Source organism: Gadus chalcogrammus, chromosome 7, assembly GCF_026213295.1.
Source record: "Gadus chalcogrammus isolate NIFS_2021 chromosome 7, NIFS_Gcha_1.0, whole genome shotgun sequence".
NCBI lineage: Eukaryota > Metazoa > Chordata > Actinopteri > Gadiformes > Gadidae > Gadus > Gadus chalcogrammus.
In genome coordinates this window covers 3,173,221-3,196,489 of record NC_079418.1, presented here as the reverse complement: position 1 = coordinate 3,196,489, position 23,269 = coordinate 3,173,221, and the positions used below count along the sequence as shown (strand labels likewise).

At 43.0% G+C, this 23,269-nt stretch overlaps 3 protein-coding genes across 8 annotated transcripts; all 3 read right to left on the bottom strand.

The window, feature by feature from the left end:
- Nucleotides 1–722: 722 nt before the first annotated feature.
- On the bottom strand, nucleotides 723–4,111 carry LOC130385760 (SCAN domain-containing protein 3-like). Of its 6 annotated transcripts, XM_056594444.1 has the most exons (5): nucleotides 3,259–4,111; nucleotides 3,013–3,133; nucleotides 2,698–2,899; nucleotides 2,407–2,576; nucleotides 723–2,277 (listed from the first exon to the last, which is right to left on the bottom strand). In XM_056594444.1, the coding sequence occupies exons 1-5, from the start codon at nucleotides 3,460–3,462 to the stop codon at nucleotides 2,138–2,140; spliced, it is 837 nt and encodes a 278-aa protein (XP_056450419.1). In that variant the 5' UTR covers nucleotides 3,463–4,111; the 3' UTR covers nucleotides 723–2,137. The 6 variants fall into 6 exon arrangements, with proteins under 6 accessions (XP_056450419.1, XP_056450418.1, XP_056450417.1 ...); XM_056594443.1 differs by having other exon boundaries at nucleotides 723–1,901; nucleotides 2,076–2,576; nucleotides 2,698–4,111; XM_056594442.1 differs by having other exon boundaries at nucleotides 2,698–4,111.
- On the bottom strand, nucleotides 4,106–6,879 carry LOC130385761 (uncharacterized). The gene is made up of 2 exons (XM_056594445.1): nucleotides 6,285–6,879; nucleotides 4,106–6,048 (listed from the first exon to the last, which is right to left on the bottom strand). The coding sequence occupies exons 1-2, from the start codon at nucleotides 6,289–6,291 to the stop codon at nucleotides 5,027–5,029; spliced, it is 1,029 nt and encodes a 342-aa protein (XP_056450420.1). The 5' UTR covers nucleotides 6,292–6,879; the 3' UTR covers nucleotides 4,106–5,026.
- A 12,520-nt stretch (nucleotides 6,880–19,399) lies between these two features.
- On the bottom strand, nucleotides 19,400–22,193 carry LOC130385464 (uncharacterized). Its single transcript, XM_056593971.1, has 3 exons — nucleotides 20,050–22,193; nucleotides 19,661–19,794; nucleotides 19,400–19,561 (listed from the first exon to the last, which is right to left on the bottom strand). Exons 1-3 carry the CDS (start codon nucleotides 21,290–21,292, stop codon nucleotides 19,400–19,402), a joined length of 1,539 nt encoding a protein of 512 aa, XP_056449946.1. The 5' UTR covers nucleotides 21,293–22,193.
- Between the last annotated feature and the right edge of the window lie 1,076 nt (nucleotides 22,194–23,269).

Here is a 23,269-nt window from a genome sequence, read left to right as displayed (position 1 = left end):
TTGTACACCAGTCAGAGTACATTCTCACTCTAGAAGTATTAAATAATCAGCTCTGCGAAGTGCTACAAAACACTGACTTGGAGTAAATCTTTTTTCTCTCTGGGGTTCTAGGTTTACACTGCAGGTGTAAGGAAGCACTGAATGAGTGCCCAAAAGTACCACTAATAGAGTACATTTGCACTCTCAAAGTGTTCAAATGTAACTCTAAATTTGGAGTACATATTTTGCTCTTCTAACAGTGTTCAGTCAACACTGAACTCTTGGACCTATATATACCCCGAAATGGGTGTTAAATGTACACCCATAGAGTACAATACACACTGTTTTTTGCTGTATGCATTTCCGTATACTTCCGTATACTTGTTTCCCCGTCACTTCCAAAAAAACACACCATTACTCTATCTATGGGGGAGAAAAGTATATTTACAAAGATATATTGCATTAAATATTTATGGATTCTTGTTAGAGAAATATTCTGATTCGATAGGAAAACTGATAAGGTTTCAAATAATGAACCAGAGTCAGATTTCAAAGCATGGTCTATTTTTACTTGCCAGCAGGGCAAAAACTTGTGAAGATGAACAAAATATTGGGTTTTAAGTTTACGGACACAAAAAAAGCAAACAGCATGGATGTTTAAGCAATGCATTTCAGGGTTTTTTCTAGAAAAAAAAAGTAGCAGGGAGCAGACCCATGCGCAAAGCCGAGGGAGCAACGCGACCGAGGCGGGGGATGGTGTGGCGCGAAGCCTTTGAAAAAATAATGATTAAATGGTACATTCTGAGGCTATCTTAGAGAGAAATTCTAGCTCTTGTGGTCATCCTGAAAAACTAAAATACTATCAACTTTTGGTAGACTTGTACAACTTTACCCTGTAAATAAACACGACAAATTTCAAAAATATTGGCTAAACTTTTATTAAGTAGGACAAATCACAACAGCAGCCGTCTGTTCCTGAGACTGCCCCAACGGCTCACTGCCTTGTCAATTGCAGGCCCCTCAATACTGATCCTGAGGAGGTGGTTCAGGGTAGCGTTAGTCATGGTAGACCTTAGCCTTGTCTTCACCCTTTTGAGGGTGGAGAAGGCCCTTTCACAGTCAGCCGTGTGAACCGGAATGACCACCATTCTGGCGTAGAGGGAGGCTATGTTAGGGTACTGGCATGCAAGTGTTGGATTGGCAGACAGCACCTGGCACATGACTTTTGGTGTCTTCTGACGGTAACTGCCCAGGTGCTGTCTGAAGGAGATCCACTCATCCCGCAGTTCTTCCCGGTCAATGGGGGAGTGGCCATCAGAATAGAAGGTGGACAGCTGGTTCATCTCCTCCCATCCATAGTCTCCAGTCATGGAGTTTGGTAGGCAGCCAGGGTCAAGCACCCCAAATGCTGCCAGGAGTTCAGTTTGGGGGAACCGCTCCTCCATGTTCTCCACAAGGTTATCTATGAATTGTCTCTGAACACTTGCAAACTCCTGCCGCTGCTGGTCAAACACTTGGATCTCTAGACCATCCAACCGTCCCCCTGGGCTCAGGTCCACATCCAGGTTAGCCAGCCGTCCACCTTCAATTGGCTGATCCCTGGCCAGCCGTATCACTTGCTTCTTGGTCTCTACTGCCCTGTGGATTTCTGTCAGATCAAGCTGTTTTTGCTGAAAACACTTGCTGAGGGCTGACAAGTGAGGAAGGACGTCACACAGCAGGTAGAGGGTTGCTATGGCCTTGTAGGTGCGTAGCCAGCTCCAAAGAGCTCTGGCCATTACAACACCCTTACCCATCTCCTGATTGAGATGTACCAAAACGCTACGCAGTGACCTATAAAGGGCTTTTGTTGCAGCATCATGGGACAGCCACCTCACATCCTTTGGTTGCTTCAGCTTCAACTCCATCTCCTGTAGGATGTTCTGTAGGAATAGATACAATAAACATTGTAATGAATTGAACAACTGCTTTGAAAAAAAAAAATACTTAATTGCATTTTCTGGGACATATGGCTTTTGTAAAAAATAATCGATCGAAGGTGAAACAAGGTTTGATGTCACTTTGCTTTGTAAGACACCTATATAAATAAGGTTTACCTGTATCTCTTTCAGGCCTTCTGATCGAACTGCACTGCCGTTGTAGTAGAGAAACAGGGTCATTAGGTTTGGCTTGAAGACTTCGCCAACACCTTGTTACCAGCTTGTCCGACAGCAAGGGCGAGTCTGTGAGCAATGCAGTGGATACTAAGTATCTTTGCATTGTCCCCCTTGAGCTGAGTGGCAACACCAGTTCGATTTCCTGCAGAGGAAATAAAATCAATTGTTCCCTTTCATTAGCTGATAGCGCTGCCCCTACTGGCACTTATGTTTTGTTTTTTTGTCTTTGCAGATATACTTAATTTCGATTACAAAATTGTCGGTAACTCACCTTTCATACATGCTGCTCCATCTGAGCCGAAACCAGCCACCTTCTGGATCGACAGATCATTTTCCTCCATGTAATGAATGAGGGCACCTTTGACAGTGTCGGCCTTTCCATCTTTTAAGGCCACAACCTTCAGAAAGTTGGCCTGACATTTGCCATCGCCATCGATGCACCTGGAACAGTCAGTAGATAATATTGTTACATGTGAGCAGCTAGAACAAATATAGAATGTTGCCCTATGACGTATTATGTAGCACATATTATATAAGTAATTTACATTAAACGTTTATATACCTGCAGTATAGAACCAGCTCATTGGTTGTAGAGATATCCACGGTCTCGTCGCACATCAGTCCTAGGAATGGGCTGGCCCTGATGGTGATCAGCTGGTCCTCTTCCAACTGTGTGCCAAGGACACTCAGAAACTCATCCACAACTGTGCTACTTGTGTATGTGGCATTCCTACCAACATTAAGTCTGTTGAAAACCTCACAACCTGTCACGAAAGTCATGAAAAAGGCCATCATTAGCAGTGTTGAAATAATAACAAAGTGTTTTAGACACAACAGATGGAATAATTAATTTACTTAAAGTAAGGGTACTCCTTACCTAACTCAGTCGCCGCAAACATGACCAAGTCCTTGAAGTTGGTGTGATGAGGTATTTCCTTTTTTGCAAGGTGGTAGACCACCTTCAATGCCGCCTTCACCGCTTCTCGGTTCAAGGAGACCTGGACAGGAAGATCAGCAGGGGAAAACATGTCAAGATTAACTCAAATTAAACCAAGCAAACATGTGCAAGACGAGAAGTGTATGTTGAGATTGTTGCACACTGAAATGAAGACTTTTTACTTACAGTGTTTGCCATGGCTTGGCGGATGCCTCCATTCACCTCCGCTGCAATGCGGTTGTTTTCCTTGGCCTGCGCCCTGACATGTTGTTGTGACTTGGCGTGGTCACCTACTTTATCAACTCGCAGGCTGGTGCAGGGTATCTTGCTCCAGATGAATTCGCCATTTTGTTGTTGCTGGTTGTGCCGCTTACAAATGCTGCACATCATCCCTGTTTTGTTGTTGACGCAATAAAGCCAGGGGTATTGCTTCTCCCACGCCTCCTGGTATCCAACCAGGTGTCCTGAATTATTTTTCTTCTGGGGCCTTCATTTCATATTATTAAAAAAATTAACATTTGATGTTTTCTTATAGTTATACTACACGGTAAAGTTAGTTGTTCAAGGATGTTTTGTAAAGTTGGAATACAACTAAATTACATTTAAACAAACACATACTTGAACTTTTCCAGAAACTCTGCCCTTTTCTGATTCTGCCTCTCCACTGAACACTCATCCGAGCCAGACAGGTGTTCGTCGATGGTCACGGATTCCCCCGCCTCTATTGAAGCGATCTCGCTGTTGGCATTATCTTCCTCCACATTGTGACAGAAAAAAGATGTCATCTTCCTCTGCCCCGGACACTCTTTGGCCTTTCGTTTCGTTCCGTGGGATGACATGTTTTCACGTTATAAACGAATCGTCTAACGGTACTTTATTCTATCTAGTCTATCTAGTCTATGCGTCTAACGGTTGACTTGTAGTTCGCGCCAGTGTCACGTCATTACATTTTATCATATTATTTATTTATTGTTGTTTTTTGGCTGATGTGATGAGCACTTGTCAGTATGTTTGTGTATATTGTATTGCAATTATTATAATAAAAAGATTTTAAAAAAAAACACGTCACTTGGTCGCTCGCTGTTACACGCTCCTCATGCGTCAAACAGGTTGAGCCTGCTGACCAAACGTCCTCTTTTCCCCGGACATGTCCACTTTTTACGTCCCGTCCGGGGCGTCCGGGTTTTCTTTATTAATTGATGATAATGTCCGGTTTTCGGACATTATCTCGTCGCATATTTGTTTTTGCCTCGTCGCATATTTGTGTTTCTGGGTCTTTCACATAACCTACTAGTTATTACCATTGTATATGTCGATGGTTATTACGGCCTTCCAAGTTCTGGAAATGGTATCTCCCTTACGTTCCACCTTCTTGCGCGAGCTGACTGTAGAGAGAGTCCGTCATTGGGCGACCGATCTCAGGGTTGCCAGAGCCACGATAATTATCCTCCAAATACGACCATTTTGAGCCTTTGGTACGTTACTTTGCCATTTCCAATCTGGCAACATTGAGCACCTTGCCGCTTCCACTCTGTTTACAACAGCACATTACATCTGCAGCCATGCCTAAACGTAAATGTAAGTTCACGGACGAACTAAAGAAAAAATACCCATGTTTTCGCCTCGGCCGTGATGCTTCGGCCGAGGCGGTGTTGGGATATTTTCGCGGAGAAAAGATCGTTTTGAGAAATAGTGTATGTTGTACAGCAGCATGTAAGTACAGATCCAAGTCTGACAGGTTCAGTCGGCATTTCGGTAGGATGGCGCACGCCGGGAGTATCGGGGCGCAGCGCCCCTGTTCCCTTGTTTAGAAAAAACCCTGCATTTTATACAACCAATGAGGAAATATATTTCCTTGACAATTCTTTACACAATAGAATGAACAAGTATATATAAAAAGGTATATTACATTTAGATATGGCATATTTACATTTCAGAATACAATAGAAGATATTTACTCCAGTGGGACAACAGAGTCACAAAGATTTGTTAATGCACAGCAAATTACACCAATCTTATCAATCAACGCTAGCTGATCACCTCTTTTTACTGACATGTTTTCAATGGGCATTGCCCTGCTCTGCAGAATTTGATATTTTCTTCGCACTAATCCTATGACCCTTTCTACATGAATACGAACATTAGCAAATGTTCTTGTTTTCTCTACCTCAAATGCAGATAGCTGGCTCTTCCCTTTTGTGAAAGCTGGCATCTTCAATGAAGCACAGTAAAATCCTACACTATCCCCTATATTAAAGCCACGGTCAGCAAGAACAATGTCTCCAGGCAACAGATTCTTTAGAATGCTGCTCTCTACAGTAATATGCTTGTCACTAACTCTTCCTCCCCACGCATGACTGATGTAGGTGATATATCCTTGAGGAGCAACACCAATGAGAAATTTAACTGTGTTGTGGTGTTTGTAGCTAGACCAGGTCTGTGCTCTCGCAAGTAAATTGGAAGGCCTTTCAATGAACACTTCAAAACAGTCAACTATCACGGCAACCTTGCATCCAAATGCTTGCCTAAATGACATTGGCATAGTCGCTTGCAGTACCTCTCGCTCTGGCCATTCTATTAGGAACTCCAGCCTTTCATGAAGGACGCAGATTAACTTGTGCCAAATTCTAGAAGCGGTGGAACAGGAAACCTTGAACCTGAAGGCCAAATCCTGGAGTGAAAGATTTAATCTCAATCTTAGTAAAGCCAAAATGAGCTGTTCAAATGTGGAGAGTGCAGACAAAGGGCTACAGGGGATGTATGGCTCACATAGTTGAAACACTTGCATCAAAACTAAGAAATTTGGCAGACCTGTGTAAAACTTAGTCTTGTCTTGGTTGTTCTGAAAGGCCTCTTGGGTAAATTGTGTGTCCAGTGCCTTAATTCTGAGGTCGCTCAGCTCTGCTGATGCTTGGTTCATAGCGTCTTCCATCTTGTCAAGATCGTCCATGCTCAGGTCTGTCTGACATTCTGCATCTACATCAAATATTTGGCAAAGGGGATAAGATTAAAAGAGATAGTTTACTTTATTTCGGTCAGTTTAACATTTACAATTCATTACAGATATATGATGTAAGAATGCAATGTAAAAATAAAATTTGTATATATATGCTCTATATACACATACAATATGTAAAGACAAGTTATCAACCACACAACTAAATATATATATAGTTTTAGAGTTTGCAGTTCTACATTTACATTTAATTTACCTTTCATTTGTTCTGGATCTTGGTTCTCCGTCACACCAAGGTCCAGCAATGCAGCTGTGTTGGCGCAGGCAGCTGCATTTACACAGTATATTTGGCAAAGGTTGAGAGAAATAGGTTAGTTCTAAACAAGTTTAATACCGCTTCTAAAGTAAAAAAGAGGAAAGTGTTGAAATAATTAATCTAGCATTGGCAACATAGTCATTAAAATTGTTTACCTTTCAAGCACTCTGGTTCTGGTAGCTCGTCTATGTTGGTGCAGGTAACTTGAGCTTCTCTGGACTGCCTTCTCTGCTCTCTTTTATGAGATGCCTCAGTCACTGGTTTACCTGTGTCATAGACTCATAGCCGAGATTGACCGTAGGAGCCCAGTCTGTCGACTCTACATCCTTGACAGCACTCGGGCAGCCTGAATAGAACAATTATCAAAATAGTGGCTTGTCAATCCATACTGTAGGACTGTTGCAGAACAAACACCCAGTGAAAGCGCAGAAGGTTAGCTGACCAGCAACACTAGCCTAGCCTGCTTGTACTAACGATATTGTATTAAGTGTAAAGCAATAGCTAGAAAAAAAGCTCTGGCATAAAAAGAAGACAAACCATGCCGAACAGGTTGGGCGATGATGATATCACATGAAGCTAACGTTAGCTAGCTAAAGGTACACCGGAGACATCTACTGCAGCTACTCTGTAACATGTAGCTATTAACTAACATAATAAAATATATCACAGATGTAGCTAGAAGGCTTTATTCCCTGTGATATCCAGATGGTAATATCACCCCCATGTTCTGCATTATGTACGGTTTAAGCTAAGGTTTGCAAGCTATGTCACTTACCTGTCACAAAGTGATCACCGCAAACACGAGCATTGCCAGACTCCACTCCACTAGACTTCAGGCGAAGGTTTTTAATCCATGCCTGGCAGCGCTTCTTCGTGATATTTTTTAAATTATCACCCTTATGGTGCACAACTTTGGGGATGCGAAAATAGCTTTTTTCTCTCTCTCTGTTGGATCGGTTAGAACAACCATACACCGAGCAAAACATAGGCATTGTTGCCGCGCTCTTACACTGGCTCAGCACTTCCTGCCCTCCACTTGAAAGCGCGGGAAAGGTGTGACGTCATCTGAAAACAACCTATAGTCTTCAATGCCGAAAGATACAGGCGGAGTAATTCAATTTTAAACAACAACAGTCCTAGAATATGACCATGGGGCAGACTACTTTACGACCATATGGGCGTCTTACAGCGCTGATTGCAATTCTTATTGCAGCCTGCAGGGTTATGCGAGAAACATACGGAGGGACGCGATCGTTGAGCTCCGCCGCCCCACATTGCATGACACGTTAAACTCAACTAGAATCGCCACCATCAATTTGATATCAACAGACCAAAAATAATCGGAAAGCCTACAGAAACTATAGATAGTTAATAGACTATCACATTATTAAAATTACACTTGGACCAATGATATACCGTATTGGTCCGAATATAAGACGACCCCCCGTTTTTCAACACACATTTAGAAAAAAAGATTTGCAGAACAAAGAACTTCATTTTATTTTAAAATAACAATATTAAAAACACAGTGAATTGAACACTTGTTATATTAATGACAATAATAATAATGCCAGTAAAGGCCACGGCACTTACAAGGCAAAATATCTACAGAATGATTCAAAATTAATGTCAAGCAATAATCAAGCAACATTGTGAACTAAACTTAACTAAAATTCGCCAAACTTCTCCTCCGATGTCTCTCTATCCCTCGCATACGTCCTCTGCCCCGCTGTGTTCGCTCTCGCTGTCATCGCTCCCAGCTGCTCCCCTTCCACCGGCTCCTCCCAAAGCGCGTTTTCTCTGACGTATTCAAAGACTTTCCAGTCAACCTCACTGAAACGACCACTTTGAGGACCACGGTAGGATTTGCGCTGACTGTTGTCATCTTTGAGACATTATTTCTTAAGCCATCTTCTTACGTTACACTCCGTGACCCCGAACTTCTTGGCAGCTTGCCAGTTGTTACTTGACTCTGCCTTATTGTCGACCATTATTTTAAAATTGGCATCATAGCTCCTCCGCTGTTGTTGATTGACCTGACACACTTTTGAGCCACTTGTCTCTAAATGGTCAGCCTGTCTTTAAACACCGGTAACGGTCTGGTTGTTAAGGGCGCTGGACTACTTCTTCCCGGAACCAATTTCTGGCGCCACCTGCGGCCGCGAATGTTTATTGACATTTAAAGGGAGAGGCGAAGAAGAGAAACTGCGCTCTGAATACTAGACCCCGAATATAAGACGACCCGACTTTTTCGGACCTATTTCGAGGGGGAAAAAGGCCGTCTTATATTCGGACCAATACGGTACAAAGGAACTATTTTTTTTGGGAGCATGCTTTTGCAGGGAGTTCGCCGCCCCACCTGCCCATGGACGGCACACGGCTGGTTCATTTCTAAGCTGTACACTGGTTCCATATCAGACAGAGAAATCACACAGCAGTCAGGAATCCTTGGTCTACTTCAGCCAGGAGATGCATGCTTGGCTGACAAAGGCTTCGTCATCGACAAGATGCTTTCTGAAGTTGGGGCCACCCTCATAATCCCGCCATTTAAAAGAGTCGCCAGGTTCACCAGAGAGGACACCGAAAAAAAAACAGAGTATCGCCCGGCTTAGAATCTCGGTGGAGAGGGCCATCAGAAGGGTCAAAGAATATTATATCTGGGACACGACCATTCCTCTGACCCTTTCAGGCTCTGTCAATCAGCTGTGGGTAAATTGTTGCTTTATGTCTCACTATCAAGGTCCTTTAGATGTGAAGGGTGATGTCCCAGTGTTACACATTAAAGGCCCACTATGCAGGATCGGGCATTTCTTCGCTGTTTTCTTGGTTTGGCACGCACATTTCTCTACATAGCGCCCCCTACAGCTTCGTAGTAGATATTTTACAACACTGTCGTAACAACTCGTTGACGACCCTTCCCCATGCACTTCTACGCGAGCCATGTGCATTTGTTTTCAAAGAAGCCGGCGAATGGGTGGATCCATGTCCGAAGTAGATGTTCATAAAGTGTAGGCAAGGTTATACATTTTTAAAATGGTGTATTTGTATTGCAATAAACATGAATCCATCCTTTTTTATAGTTGACAGGGAGAATGTATATCCTAGATTATAATTGTTTTATCTTAGGTTGAACAGAACAATCAGTGTAAGAGTGTTGGCCAACATAATAATCGAAATAAACAAGAACCTGGATTCGGAGATTCAGTCTGTATCTGGGGGACGAGACAGACGAACAGCAAAACAACCATGGAAAGAAAGGTGTTTATATGGTTGCAAGCTAGAAACATACAGGGCTCACAACAAAACGGTTGAGAAAACAATTTTTACAGGGCTTGTCACGTTAAAATTGTACCGGGGGCGAAAATTGTACTGGCCTACGTCATCAGTCGTCCGTTGCCAGGCAACGGACAACAGATTACGTAAGGGGTTGTCCGTTGCCAGGCAGGTTTCAATCGCGCTCATGTTGCCGAAGACGAAATAATATAATCCAGATAACGGATCGCTAGATAACACTTGTTTTTACTTTACATTTGTGTTGCATTTAATTGTTTAATCGAATTGAGCTAGTAAACTGAGTGTTTAATGTGTATCATAGTCTAGCTAGCTTGTGTTAATTTAATTTCCTTAATTAAATTTAGATTATAGGTAATAGATAGATAGATGGGTAGATAGGTGGACAGGCATTTACTTACTGGTAAATGTTTTTTATTATTATAATTCACGTTATCCCCATAACATTTAGCTATTACTGTGTAGGGAAATAGATAAATACAATACAAATATAAAGTTAGGAACCCTAATAAATGTAATTTGTAAAATAAGTGTTATCTGTCTTGTCGCGCTCAATGAACGAGTTTGCGGATGTTCAAGAACCTTCCACGTTGTTCGACGCGATCGTCTGTTACCAGGCAGGTTTAGAATGGATTACTATGGATGACGTAGGCCGGTACAATTTTCGCCCCCGGTACAATTGTACAGAGACTATCAACATCAAGAATACCACGAAGACAAAGTTCACCCAAGGGTATTTTCAATTTCAAAAGCAACACGGCCAAGTCGGCGTCTGATTTGCAGTCTTCTTTTTCTTTCAGTTCACGCTATTCCTGAAAAGCTTGCCCAACGTTTACTCGTGTCTGGCCTCTCTGTCGGTCAATCTCCCTTTTCTCTTCTTCTGTTCCTCCGACATTGGGTTTCTCTGTCTCTTTTTAGTCGGCTGATCTATGATGAATGTAACAATCCCTTAGTTACTTGTGTTTATATCGAGCCGGTTCCGTGTTTGGGGGTCTGTGCCGTAAAGCAATTCGTTACTTCTCGGGACCCGAGACTCCCGCGAGAGTGGGCGGCGGGTCGCCGGCAGAAACATATTCCTTTTCTCCGCCAAGATGCGCAATGGGGAGTCGAAACAACGAACAATCGAACAAAAATGTATAATAGAACCATCGCAATGACTCTTAGCCTGTTATACTGTATTAAGGAAAATCAAGCCAAAAAAGTTGCATAGTTCCCCTTTCACTCGTGTCTGATCTCTTTTCTGGTCCATTCTTCTTTTGTTCCACCGACAGTCGCCTCTTGGGTCCCTTATCAGTCGATTGATCCATGATGAATGCAACAATTGCCTCGCAACTGGCTGTTTATATCTAGCCGGTGCCATGTTTGGGTGTGTGTCTGTGCCGTACAGCATTTTCGAAACTACAATCTGACTACATTTTCGAGGCGCGATTGGATACTTCCGCTGCGTCACATCCGGATTGTGTCGGTCCGAACAGAGCAAGTTGCATATGCACTTTTTCCTTGGAGAGGCGACATGGGGCAATGACACACCCACCAAACGACCCAGAAATGGTGGCAGAACCATCAGAATAATCTGTGTATGGTTTGTTCTTTGAATATTCCGATTTAAAACAAAATCAGAAAAACCAAATAAGTCGTTTTTTGGTTTTTCTGATTTGGTTTTGAAACGGAAAAAGGGCAAAAGGAATAAACAAATAAACGGCAGTTGCTTGTTTTGTTTTTGTGATATTTAGATAAAACCACAATGAATGCCGGGAAAAGGGCGCGTGGTTTCAAACTTTCCATTGAGTCTCGCATTCTACGATGGCCAGCTTTATTGTTTTCCGTGGGAGCCGGCGACTTAGTCTGCGAGTGGACGATATGACTGTGGAGAAGATCGCCATGATATTCCAGGTGGCTGTTTACTAAGAAACCTAGCTGGTCATAAAACATTAAAATACATCTAAATGACAAGTAGCCTACATATTGTACAATAAGCTACATAGAAGAAGAAAGAAACTAGATTTCTTCTTCGAAGGTTGTGCTCCACACAGAACCTCCTCACCGTCATAACGGAGCACTTCGGTGCACCAGATTGCTTTAGAGCGGTACTGATCTCGTCGTGTGCCTTTCTATTGTCAAATAGTTCACGAATAAAATCCCCATATGGTTCAAGTGCGGCTATTACTAAGGCTAAATATAATTGGACAGTCTATTGCTGGTTTTGGTGGTAGGGTCTTATTTCTTCGCTCGCTGCGTTCTGCCTTCTGGTGTAGCCTACAAATGTATCTATTTTTGTTTTTCTGTTGCGGGTTTAAACAACAGAATAGTGGTGGCGAGATGATGCCTCATGAAACGTCAAAGCCTCGCAGCCAGGTGTACCATCAAAGTGGTTCGACCTCGAAGCTTCAAATGAGTACGCTAGGGACACCTAGTGGTGAATGAAATTATGATGAAAGAAAGAGTTTCCTGTGATGATGTGATGTTTGCTTCGTACAACATCAAAACGTTAAAGAATTAAAGTCATTTCAGTGAGTGTGCCGTTCATAAATATCTCCCGAGCTCATGGTAGAGAACGAATCATTTGACAAAGGTTTTAAGTCATCCCGAGCAAAATAGATTTCTTATAACTGTGTTATAACTACAGTAGCCTACTAATAATTGTAATAATAGAACTGCATGATGACTGAGAACGTGTGTGATTAATTACATAGCCATAAAAGTGATCTTGGAACTGGGTAGGGTCTTCTTTTTGTAAAAATGTAAAACCAACAAAAAAAACACAAACACAAATGAAATGCCGTTTATTTGTTTATTCCTTTTGCCCTTTTTCCGATTCAAAACCAAATCAGATAACCAAAAAACGACTCTGTTATTTGGTTTTTCTGATTTTGTTTTAAATCGAAATATTCAAAGAACGAACCATACACGGATTCAGAATAACTCTCAACCAGCATAATGTAATTTTGGCTAAAAAAGTTGCATAGTGGGCCTTTAAAACACACATATGACATCACATGACTATTTTCAAACGTTTATTAATGTTCTTTGTTTACAGTTAACAGAAATAAATTAAAATTAAGTGGTGTGTGTGTGTCCGTCCTTTTCAAATGTTTATTTAATGTTCGTTTCCGGTTATTTTTTATAAATATACATTTACATATATGCATATTCACATTTAACAGAAATAAATTAAATTTTCTGTGTTTGTTAGGCAAGGCAATTTTATTTATATAGCGCTTTTCATACACAAGGCAGACTCAAAGTGCTTCACATATAAACATTGTCATACAATAAAATAAAATAGATATGTAAAAGAAAACGTATGCAAAAAAAATGCCTTTAAGTTAAAAAGGCATTTTAGTATTAAAATAGAAAATAAAGGCAAAGTTAAAAAAGCAATGTATTTAAGATTTAGCAGAAAGCAAATGCAAACATAAAAGTCTTCAGTCTTGTTTTAAAGGTGCTCAGAGTGTGTTACCTTAAACAAATGTTCAGGAATGTTCGTTTCCAATTCTTTGATTAAAATAATTTACATATATACATTTAACAGAAATAAATAAATGAAATGGTGTGTGTGTGTGTCCCTCGGCCATATTAACTTGGCATTCAGGAGGTATGTGTCCAGGTACGTGTTAAAATAAAACACCTAACCCAAACCTTGGGTTTCCTGACCACAAGTTGGTCAGTGGGTTCCGGGCGAATCCCCTGGAGCAAAAAGAAAAAAGATGGCAGCACATAAATCATATTGTCAGTGTAGCAACACTTAAGTCAGTGTTAGTCACGTCTGTCTATCATCATCATCATCATCATCATCCTTTTATTATTAGACTCAAGGTCCATTTAAAAACATACAATACAAGAAATAGACAACACACACATAAATAAGAATAAAACATAACGACCAATTATAAAAGGCACTTATACCAATGCCTCCAAAGGTATGACTGGTAGCGTACTGCGCTATAACTTGGGTTCGACAGCAGCATTATGACTTCATTCTTTGAGTTATTCAGGCGACAGATAAATCTGTACATAAGGTTCCTCAATGAAGCTTGTAAGGTGTTAACTCCTGCATTCACAAATAGCTCACTTGCACTACTCCACCTGGGTCTTTTAAGTAAGATCCTAAAACAATCGTTGTAAGCAACCTGTAGTCTGTGCATACTTGATTTTTGTTTTAACTTACCCCATAAGGGGGCAGTATACAGGGGAGTGCAATATGCTCTAAAGAGACATATTTTAACATGATCAGAACACATGAAATTTTCTTGCCAACATATTGGCTTGGGCATATAATGTACGACACTGTCTTAAAATGTCGTCATCGTCAGACATTTGATCTGTTATAAAGTGCCCGAGGTACTTAACAATTTTTTTTTTTAATTTAATTTTGTGAACAGCTTCTGGTGATTGACTCTATCAAAGGCCTTAGAGGCATTAACAACACCAATTAAAACAGAGGAATGTTGCCCTCTATACATTTCTACTATTTATTTCAAATTATAAATACACAACTCAGTGCCATGCTTCGGTTTGAAACCAAACTGATTGTCTCTGGTATTAATATAATTACCCAATCGATCTAAAATAATCCTCTCCAGAACTTTGGAAATCACAGTTGCCAGTGCGATTGGCCTATAATTGTCCATGTTCCCAATCTTGCCTGCTTTGTTCTTAATGACAGGCACAAGAGTTACGGCCAACATAGAGTCGGGCTACAGCCCATGCATCATAAAGCCAGTGAAACATATGGCAAGTAGAGCGGCCACTTTCGGGCTAGCAAACCCAAGGTGCTCTGTAGTGATCTGATCTGAGCCACTTGCTTTATTCACAGATAATTTTGTGATAGCTTCAAAAACCTCATGTGTTGTGATTCCTACTGCATCCTAATTGGAAATATTGCCAACTGTATAAGGGTCACTTTTTACACAATTAAATAAAGCCGAGTAATTCTGATTCCACAAATCAGCGATTTTATCAGCTCCAGAGACTCCCTCTACTGTGCTAGGCAACAATGTATTGCTCCTGTTAAGAGTTCTCAATCCTTCCAAAATTCAACAACATTCTTACTTAGAAGCTTTTCAGCCATAGAGTCTGCCCTCATAACTTTTTATAATCCAGGACAGGCCCCTGTCTAGGTCGGCCTTCCTGAACCCGAGCTTTATATGCCTCTTTAGCTTCTGCATGATGAGCAGCAACATGCTTTTTCCAACCTGGCTTGGTGTCAGACTTTCCCCTTTTAGAATAATTATGATATGACCTGCTGGCCTCATACACAGCTCCAACAATATCATTGTACATAGCACAGAGATCTTTACAGTGAGAAATTACATTACAGTTTACGTCAGAACACATAATTGCATCTCTCTGTAAATATACAGCACTAAGAAGGATATCAGTTTTCCTATAGTATGTTAAAATATCCTCATTTGTGAGCTTGGCCCAATCCAGTTTGGCCTTACAGGCCTGTTTACCCTCCTGAGACATCTCAGGGAAACTCTCACAATCTAGTGACATAACAAAAGGAATATGATCAGACATGGACGCCTCATACACAATCTTAATAGATCTGCTAATGCAATGGTCAAGCCATGATGTTGTGTGCCAAGCCTCGCTTATATAAGAATAGCTATCAGCAGGTAAAAACATTTGGCTGGATACAATTAAATTGTTATCGTCACAGAACTGTAGCATATGCTTAGCAAACAAGGAACGTTTGTCTGTAAGGTCAGCATTCATATCACCTACTACAAGGACGCTTGTGGAATGATTATCAGAAATAAAATAATTTATAAAAGCAAGCCTATTCAGATATTCATCTTCATTTTGTTGCGACTCATATGGTGTGTCTACATTTATAATACAGAACTCAATGTTATTTATTTGTATGCGCACTGCAATACACCAGTCAACTTCAAGCCTGATGACATTAATGACAGAGTCCAGCTTTTTGTGCCAGAGGATAGCCACGCCCCCTGCTATCCTCCCTCTCACTATTCCCAAGGATAGGTCCGTTGTGGACTCGCCAGCCCCGTGGTAAATTGTCATTAAAACAGTTCAACTTTCCCAAATACTGCTTTGGTAGAAAAGTTTCTTGCAAACATAAAATGTCACAATGATGCAGCAAATTGTCCACTACTATACGTCGGCTCCTATCACCTTCGCTGTTACCCAGGCGCAGCCCGCGACAGTTATATGATCCAACTTGCATAAAGTTTGCTTACAGTTTAGCTGAGCATTGCATCCGTAGACCCATTTGGTACAATTGCACCAGAAACCGACCTAGCTGCGCCAGCACCTATTACTCCCACTTTACGAGGTTCATAATATCTCCTCACAAGCGAGCCTTCAGGCCAAAGTTCTGGGTTGTACATCTCTGCAACTTCATCGCACTCAGCACACACTTTAAATGAGCTATATCTATTGCCTGCAGTAACAATACGCTGACAATTAACATTGCGGCCAAGTTGTTCAGTAAGATATATACTCTGTCACAGCATCTAGGTCTGGGGAGAATTTGGTGGCGAAAACACTTACCAATTTCGTACGCACCACTTTTATATCCTTTTGCACAGCAGTGCCAACAATAGGCTTTGGCATCCTCCGTTCAGGTTTTCCAGCACGCTGTTTTAATAAGACAGACTGGCCCTCGGGATTATTCCTCCGACCTCGGCCATGTTTCACGACTTGACTCCATCTTGACGAGTTCGGTGCTGTTTTTCCAGGACTCACACAGGTAGTCACGGTTATTGCTGCAGCAACAGGTTCAACACAGGTGGGTTCACCTGCAACGGAGGTGCCGGGTGCGCTCGCAACATGTGCTGCGCCATTCACCGGGCCATCGTGCGGAGCACTTCCACCGCCGATTGCAGGGCCATCCGATACAGCCAGTCCTCCGCCACCACCCGGCTTCAATCGGCCCTCCACGGCAGCAACTCTGTTGTCCATTGTTACAGCCATAGTACGCAGGTCCTCGCTGATTTCTGCCTGAACTTCTACTGTGTGTCTTAGTGCGCAAACCTCGCTGTGCAGACGCTCCATTCTGCTCAGCAGGTTAGACACATCCAGGTTGCTAAACGTCACAGGTGGCAGCTCGTTCAGGTAGTGAGAGACAAAACGGGGGATGTCTTCGCACTCATTTAGCACTTTTAAGCAACTTTTAATATTGTTTGCATCCTTCTGGTTGCCTTTGAATGCCACACACCTTTGTTTTGTCTCCGGACAGAGTTCAAACAACGCCTTTTTGGAAGCCATTCTGAGTGAAATGTAAGTAAGTAAGTAAGTAAGTTTTATTTATAGAGCACATTTACACACAGCATACACTGACCAAAGTGCTGTACAATAAGATAAAAAATAATAAAAATAATAATGATAATTAAAAATAATAATAATAAAAAGTGAATAAAATACAACACAACAATACATAGAGGTCATAATAATACAAAGGGGGGAACATTCATTCAGGGCATACCACACAGACATGAACAGGAGGTAGGCTAAAAGGTCAAGGGGCGAGGAAGGCCAGGGAGTAGAGGTGGGTTTTTAGCCTAGATTTGAAGGCAGAAATGGAGGGGGCGGATCTAATATCCAGGGGGAGCTGGTTCCACAGACGTGGAGCAGCAATGGCAAAGGCTCTATCACCTCTCTGCTTGAGCCGTGAGTGTGGCACATACAGAAGCCCTTTGTTAGAGGATCTGAGGGACCTTTGGGCAGAGTGGGGCTGAACAAACTCAGTGATATAGGCCGGGGCCAGCCCATTGAGTGCCTTATAAACAAATAAAACAATTTTAAATTGGATCCTAAAAATAACTGGGAGCCAGTGCAAGGAGGCCAGAATGGGTGTGATGTGCTCGTGCCTCCTGGTGCCAGTTAAAACGCACCAGGTAGCATTTTGCACCAGCTGCAGACGTCTGAGTGAGGATTGGGGGAGGCCAAGGTAGAGGGAATTGCAATAATCCAGCCGTGATGTAATAAAGGCATGGATAACTATCTCGAGGTTGTTGTGGGATAGGAAGGATTTGAGGCGGGAGATCACTCTGAGCTGGTAAAAACTATTTTTGACTACAGTGCTGATCTGTTTGTCAAGACAGAGTTCAGAGTCGAGGATGACACCAAGGTTTCTGGCATGGGGTTTGACAAGAGGCGTGAGGTGACCTAAGTTTGACAATGCAGTGTGTCTTGCCTTGGAGGGACCAAAAATTATGACTTCAGTCTTGTCACCATTTAGCTGGAGGAAGTTGTTAGCCATCCAGTTTCTGATGTCTTCAAGACAGACCAGGAGAGATTGGATGGAGTCCCTAGATTTTAAGGGCAAGTACAGCTGCGAATCATCGGCATAGAGGTGAAAAGAGATCTTATGCTTTCTAATAATTTCACCCAGTGGGAGCATATACAGGCTGAAGAGCATGGGACCCAGGATGGACCCCTGGGGGACCCCATATGAGACAGGGGCGGATGATGACGAGAACTGACCAATAGAGACAGAGAAAGTCCTATGTTTAAGGTAAGAGCTGAACCAGAGTAGTGCAGTCTCCCTAATGCCCACCTGCTGGTCCAGGCGGGTGAGGAGGATGTTGTGATCTACAGTATCAAAAGCAGCACTGAGGTCAAGTAGTATTAAGATGGCATTATCACCAGAGTCCAGAGTGAGGAGGAGTTCATTGGTTACTTTGAGCAGGGCTGTTTCGGTGCTGTGAAGGGATCTAAAACCTGATTGAAGAGGTTCAAGTATGTTGTGGGTGGTCAGAAAGGGAGTCAACTGAGACAGAACAGCTTTTTCTAGGACTTTGGAGATAAAAGGAAGCTTAGAGATGGGACGGTAATTATTCAGGCATTTAGCATCAAGGTTGTGTTTCTTTAACAGGGGTTGGACAACCGCATGTTTAAAACATGAGGGGACAGTGCCAGATGTAAGGCATGAATTTAGAATTATTTGAATTGAAGGGCCAACTGCATCAAAAACATCCTTAATGATAGAGGAGGGAATGGCATCATGGGGGAATGCAGTGGGTTTCATGTGCAATACTAATTCCCGCAGTTCAGAGAGAGAAATGGGCTGAAATTGGTTAAAAATAACTGGTGTACCAAAGTAATCAGGTGGAGTGGGTGATGGGGAGGGGGTAAACAGTGATCTGATGTTCTCTATTTTGTTAATGAAAAACTTAAGGAATTCCTCACAGGTAGCAGTAGATACATCAGCAGCTGGGGAGTTAACAGGGTTGATAACAGAGTTAATAGTGCTAAATAAAATGTTTGGTCTGTTTGAGTGTTTACTGATCAAATCAGAGAGGTGCTTTGCCCTGGCTTTTTTTTGCTGCAGCCTGGAAAGCAGCTAAAGCAGTTTTTAAATTTTTTTTTTCCATTTTCTTTCGGCTTTACGACAGGCCTGCCTGAGAGAGCGGTGTTACGACCCGGCTCGAGGGAAGTAACATATAGTCGACAAACAAGGATTAAGTATATGAAAACCGGGTTTATTGATACAATAGGTTGAACCGACGGGTGAATGAGGACCATGCTGCTGGCTCTGGCTAGAGACCGAGTGAATAAAGCCTCCCAGGCTTTATAGGCAACAGCAGGTGCCAGGTAACGAAGCGAAGGAGGGGCTGAAGGAGGAGCTCCAGGAGCACTGCAAAACAGGGAGCAGATCTGCACATAACACCCCCCCCCCTTAAAACGGTTGCTCTAGGCAACCGCCAAGTTACACAAACAAACTAACAACAAAACAAATAAACATACCACAGAAGCTTCTGACACTCATGACCTTGAACTCAAAGGACGAAGGACTAAGGACGGAGGACGGAGGAGGACGAAGGACAGAGGACGAAGGACAGGACGAAGGACGAAGGACTGAGGACGAAGGACAGAGGACAGAGGACGGAGGACTGAGGACTGGGGTCTGAGGTCTGAGGTCTGAGGTCTGAGGACTGGGGTCTAAGGTCTGAGGTCTAAGGACGAAGGACGAAGGACGAAGGGCAAAGGGCAAAGGACGAAGGGCGAAGGACCAAGGACCAAGGACCAAGGGCGAAGGACCAAGGGCGAAGGACCAAGGGTAAAGGACCAAGGGCGAAGGACCAAGGGCGAAGGACCTCAGGAGCCATATGCACCCTACCACCGGCTAGGTCATTTCCCAGGATGAATGACACCCCTTTAATGGGAAGGCTGGAGCACACAGCTACAGCTACTTCCCCAGAGATGAGACCAGTTTCCAGGGTAAGTTTATGCATAGGCAGAGACAGATACCCCCCCCCAAACCCTTGGACGTGGGCACTGGAACCCAACCTAGACTGGTCAGTAAAAGGTAGGAGGTCCTGCAGAATCAAAGACTGAAAAGCTCCAGTATCTCTCCAAATCTTAATCGGATGCTTGGTTGAAGGATCCGTGACAACAGAAACACAACCATCCATAAGGAAAGACGAAGAACCAGGCAGCTCACCCTTTTGAGCAGGTTGGTCCATGTCTTGGATGGCAGCACATTTTTTCACCACTTTTAGTAAGGCCACAGGCTGATAAGACTCATGTTTCCTACTCAAGACAGGGCAATCGGCAATGAAGTGACCACTGTCCTTGCAATAAAAACAAGTCTTCTCCAACGGAGTACTCACAGTAGCCGCTCTTCTAGCGAAAGTTGTAGAAACGGTGGGAGGAGGTTCTGAGCAGGTGGAGGAAGTGGATGGAACCCAAGGTCTACTAGAACCAGTCCTTCCCCTACGCTCACCTTGGTCGCTATCAAAGTTTACCTTGAGCGTCAACACAAACTTGTCTGCTAGAACAGCAGCCTCATCAAGAGTGGACACTTCTTGCTGATTGAGATAAGTACACACAGCAACGGGCAGACAATTTTTAAAGTCCTCCAGCAGAACTAATTGTCTAAAATCCTCCTTAGTTTCCGCCTTCTCTGACTTGCACCAAGAACTAAAACTGATGTCCTTTTCCCTTGCAAACTCTACATAAGTTTGTTCATCCAGCTTACTGAGGCCTCTAAAACGCTGGCGGTACGCCTCAGGAACGAGCTCATAAGTTCTTAGAATGGCGCCTTTAACTTTTTCATAGTCCTTGACATCCTCAATGTTTAAAGAAGCGTAAGCGTCTTGTGCTTTTCCCACCAAAACGCTTTGCAAAAGCGATGTCCAGGCATGTATTGGCCAGTCTGAAACGGTAGCCACTCGTTCAAAATGAGCGAAGTACCGCTCAACATTTTTCTCCGCGAATGGAGGTACAAGTCTGATGTTTCTCGCTACGTTAAACTGAGCCGAGGCAGAACTGGATGAGCTCAAAGCAGCCTGCCTAAATTCAAACTCTTTCAAGAAACGCTCATGTTCTAGGTGCATTTGTCTTTCCTCTAGGTGCATTTGTCTCTCCTTAAGGATACGGTCTTTTTCTTTATCCTCCAGTTCTAATTCTCGAAACGCCAACTCCTTCAACCTGAACTCCAGCACAGCATCTGACATTTGAGGAAGAACACGCTGATGCTGGTATGCTGGTAGAGCCGACGTCCTCAGGACGCCTCCTTCTGCTAGGCTTGCCTTAAGTGCTTCTCTTAAACTATCTTTAAGACGTTTATCACCACTGGCAATCTCAATGTCATAATGACTGGCAAGACTAAGGAGCTGTTCCTTAGTGAGCTGATCAAGCAGCTCCTCCGAAGGTGCACTAATAAAGTCATCGATAGCCGCCATACTAGATAACTTCAATAACCAAGCAATACAAAATACACCAATCACTTTCACCCAAGGTTTTAACTTACATCAGTACGCCCCGCACTGATGTACACACCTCCTCCAACACTACAGCTGACAAATCCACAAGCTGTAGGACCCTGGACATGTTACCACAACTGTGCCCATAAAGCAGTCACTAAAGCAACTTTACAAATCAATCACTGCTGAGCACAGTGAGCAAGCCTCCGAGTGCAAATGATCATCTAAGCAAACCCCCTGGTATCTGCCTAACTTTAAACCAACCCTAATGTTCTTCTGAGGCGTGCCGGGCTCGAGGCTTCTTTAAAACAAAGCTCAGTTAACCTCAGCCATGTGACCAAGGCCCTGAAATGCTCGCCCCCACCAGAGAACACGTCTCCACCCAGGATTACCTCGAAAATAAGGAAGGCAAAATAACAAATGGTACCGATGGAAAGACAGATTGCTCCGCCTAGCTGGTACACTCCCTAACTAACCAGGGGGAATCACTCACAACTTAAAATCATAGCACTCAGATTCAATACTCACCCTACTCACCATGAAAGGAAGCTGCTCATAGCCACACTTCCAAAAACATACCAAGTTACCCTGTCTAGGGGAAAACTAGAAATAATTAACTGATCCAGATTGATCCCGGACGAGCCCCCAATATGTTACGACCCGGCTCGAGGGAAGTAACATATAGTCGACAAACAAGGATTAAGTATATGAAAACCGGGTTTATTGATACAATAGGTTGAACCGACGGGTGAATGAGGACCATGCTGCTGGCTCTGGCTAGAGACCGAGTGAATAAAGCCTCCCAGGCTTTATAGGCAACAGCAGGTGCCAGGTAACGAAGCGAAGGAGGGGCTGAAGGAGGAGCTCCAGGAGCACTGCAAAACAGGGAGCAGATCTGCACATAACAGCGGGTGGCCTCATCCAACCTATATCGAGATTTTAGTTTGGGGCGGATGTATGTGAGAGGAGCTACAGAGTCAAGTATGGAGGAGCAGGAAGAGTGGAAAAGGCTGACTAATTAATCTGGGCTGGAAGAGGATGATGCTGCTGTTGCAATGGTAGAAGCAACAGTTTGACTGAGAAAGCTATCAGAAAACTGGGCTGCAGTAAGAGAGTTTATATGGCGAGAGTAATGGCCTTGAGCTCTAGTAGCTGGCAGATGATTGGAGAGGGTAACATCAAACATAATAGGTCTGTGATCAGAGAAAGTGGCATCCTCAATTACAATATTATCAACAGAAAAACCATATGATAAAATAAGGTCAAGTGTATGTCCCAGTAAATGTGTAGCTTTGTTTATATGTTGAGTATATATATATATATATATATATATATATATATATATATATATATATATATACACACCTTGCTTTACACAAGGTAAATTGTGAGACAACACAGTTTAACACATTAACATCAGTGGATTAAAGAGCCCATGCCATTAAAATCACATTTTTCCTGTTGTTTGTTAAATAACATAGGTCTGAATAAGTTTGTGAGCTGTGGTAAGTTTGAAATCTATGCAGTTTGTCTGCTGAATGCAATAGGCAATGAAAGGAAAAAGGCAGAAGAAATGAGCCGATCTGGATAAGGTGACACTGTGACGTAGCGTTGTCAAATTATTATTCATGGCCCTGCCCACTTGGTTGGTTCGTAACCACCCACAAGAATTCTGAAGGAGTCGTGATTGAGCTAGTGCTAAATGCTAATACGTGTACGGTAGTTGCTTAGTTCGTAGTAACAGGCTAGTTACAGAATTTTGAATGCAATGGCAGAGCGACATCGAACTACATGAACTGCGACATGCTGCCTGCCGCCGGTTGCCGCGAGGCACCACGGCAGCGGGCAGCCGGGCGGTGGTGCCTCGCGCCGGCAGCAGGCAGCAGGCAGCGCACGGTTCTGTCTACTACAGATTGATGTGGAAGTGGAAGAACCAGAGACGTCGGAGAACCCGAC

Bases quoted from the DNA above. Each gene is read 5' to 3' on its own strand.
- LOC130385760 (XM_056594439.1), bottom strand. From the start codon at position 2,138: ATGACCCTGTTTCTCTACTACAACGGCAGTGCAGTTCGATCAGAAGGC.
- LOC130385464 (XM_056593971.1), bottom strand. From the start codon at position 21,292: ATGGCGGCTATCGATGACTTTATTAGTGCACCTTCGGAGGAGCTGCTT. The intron at 19,795-20,049 runs GTGAGCTGCCTG...CTGGGGAAGTAG, and splicing joins GGACCAACCTGCTCAAAAGG to CTGTAGCTGTGTGCTCCAGC. The intron at 19,562-19,660 runs GTCCTTCGCCCT...CTTCGTCCTTAG, and splicing joins CCCTTGGTCCTTTACCCTTG to ACCTCAGACCTTAGACCCCA.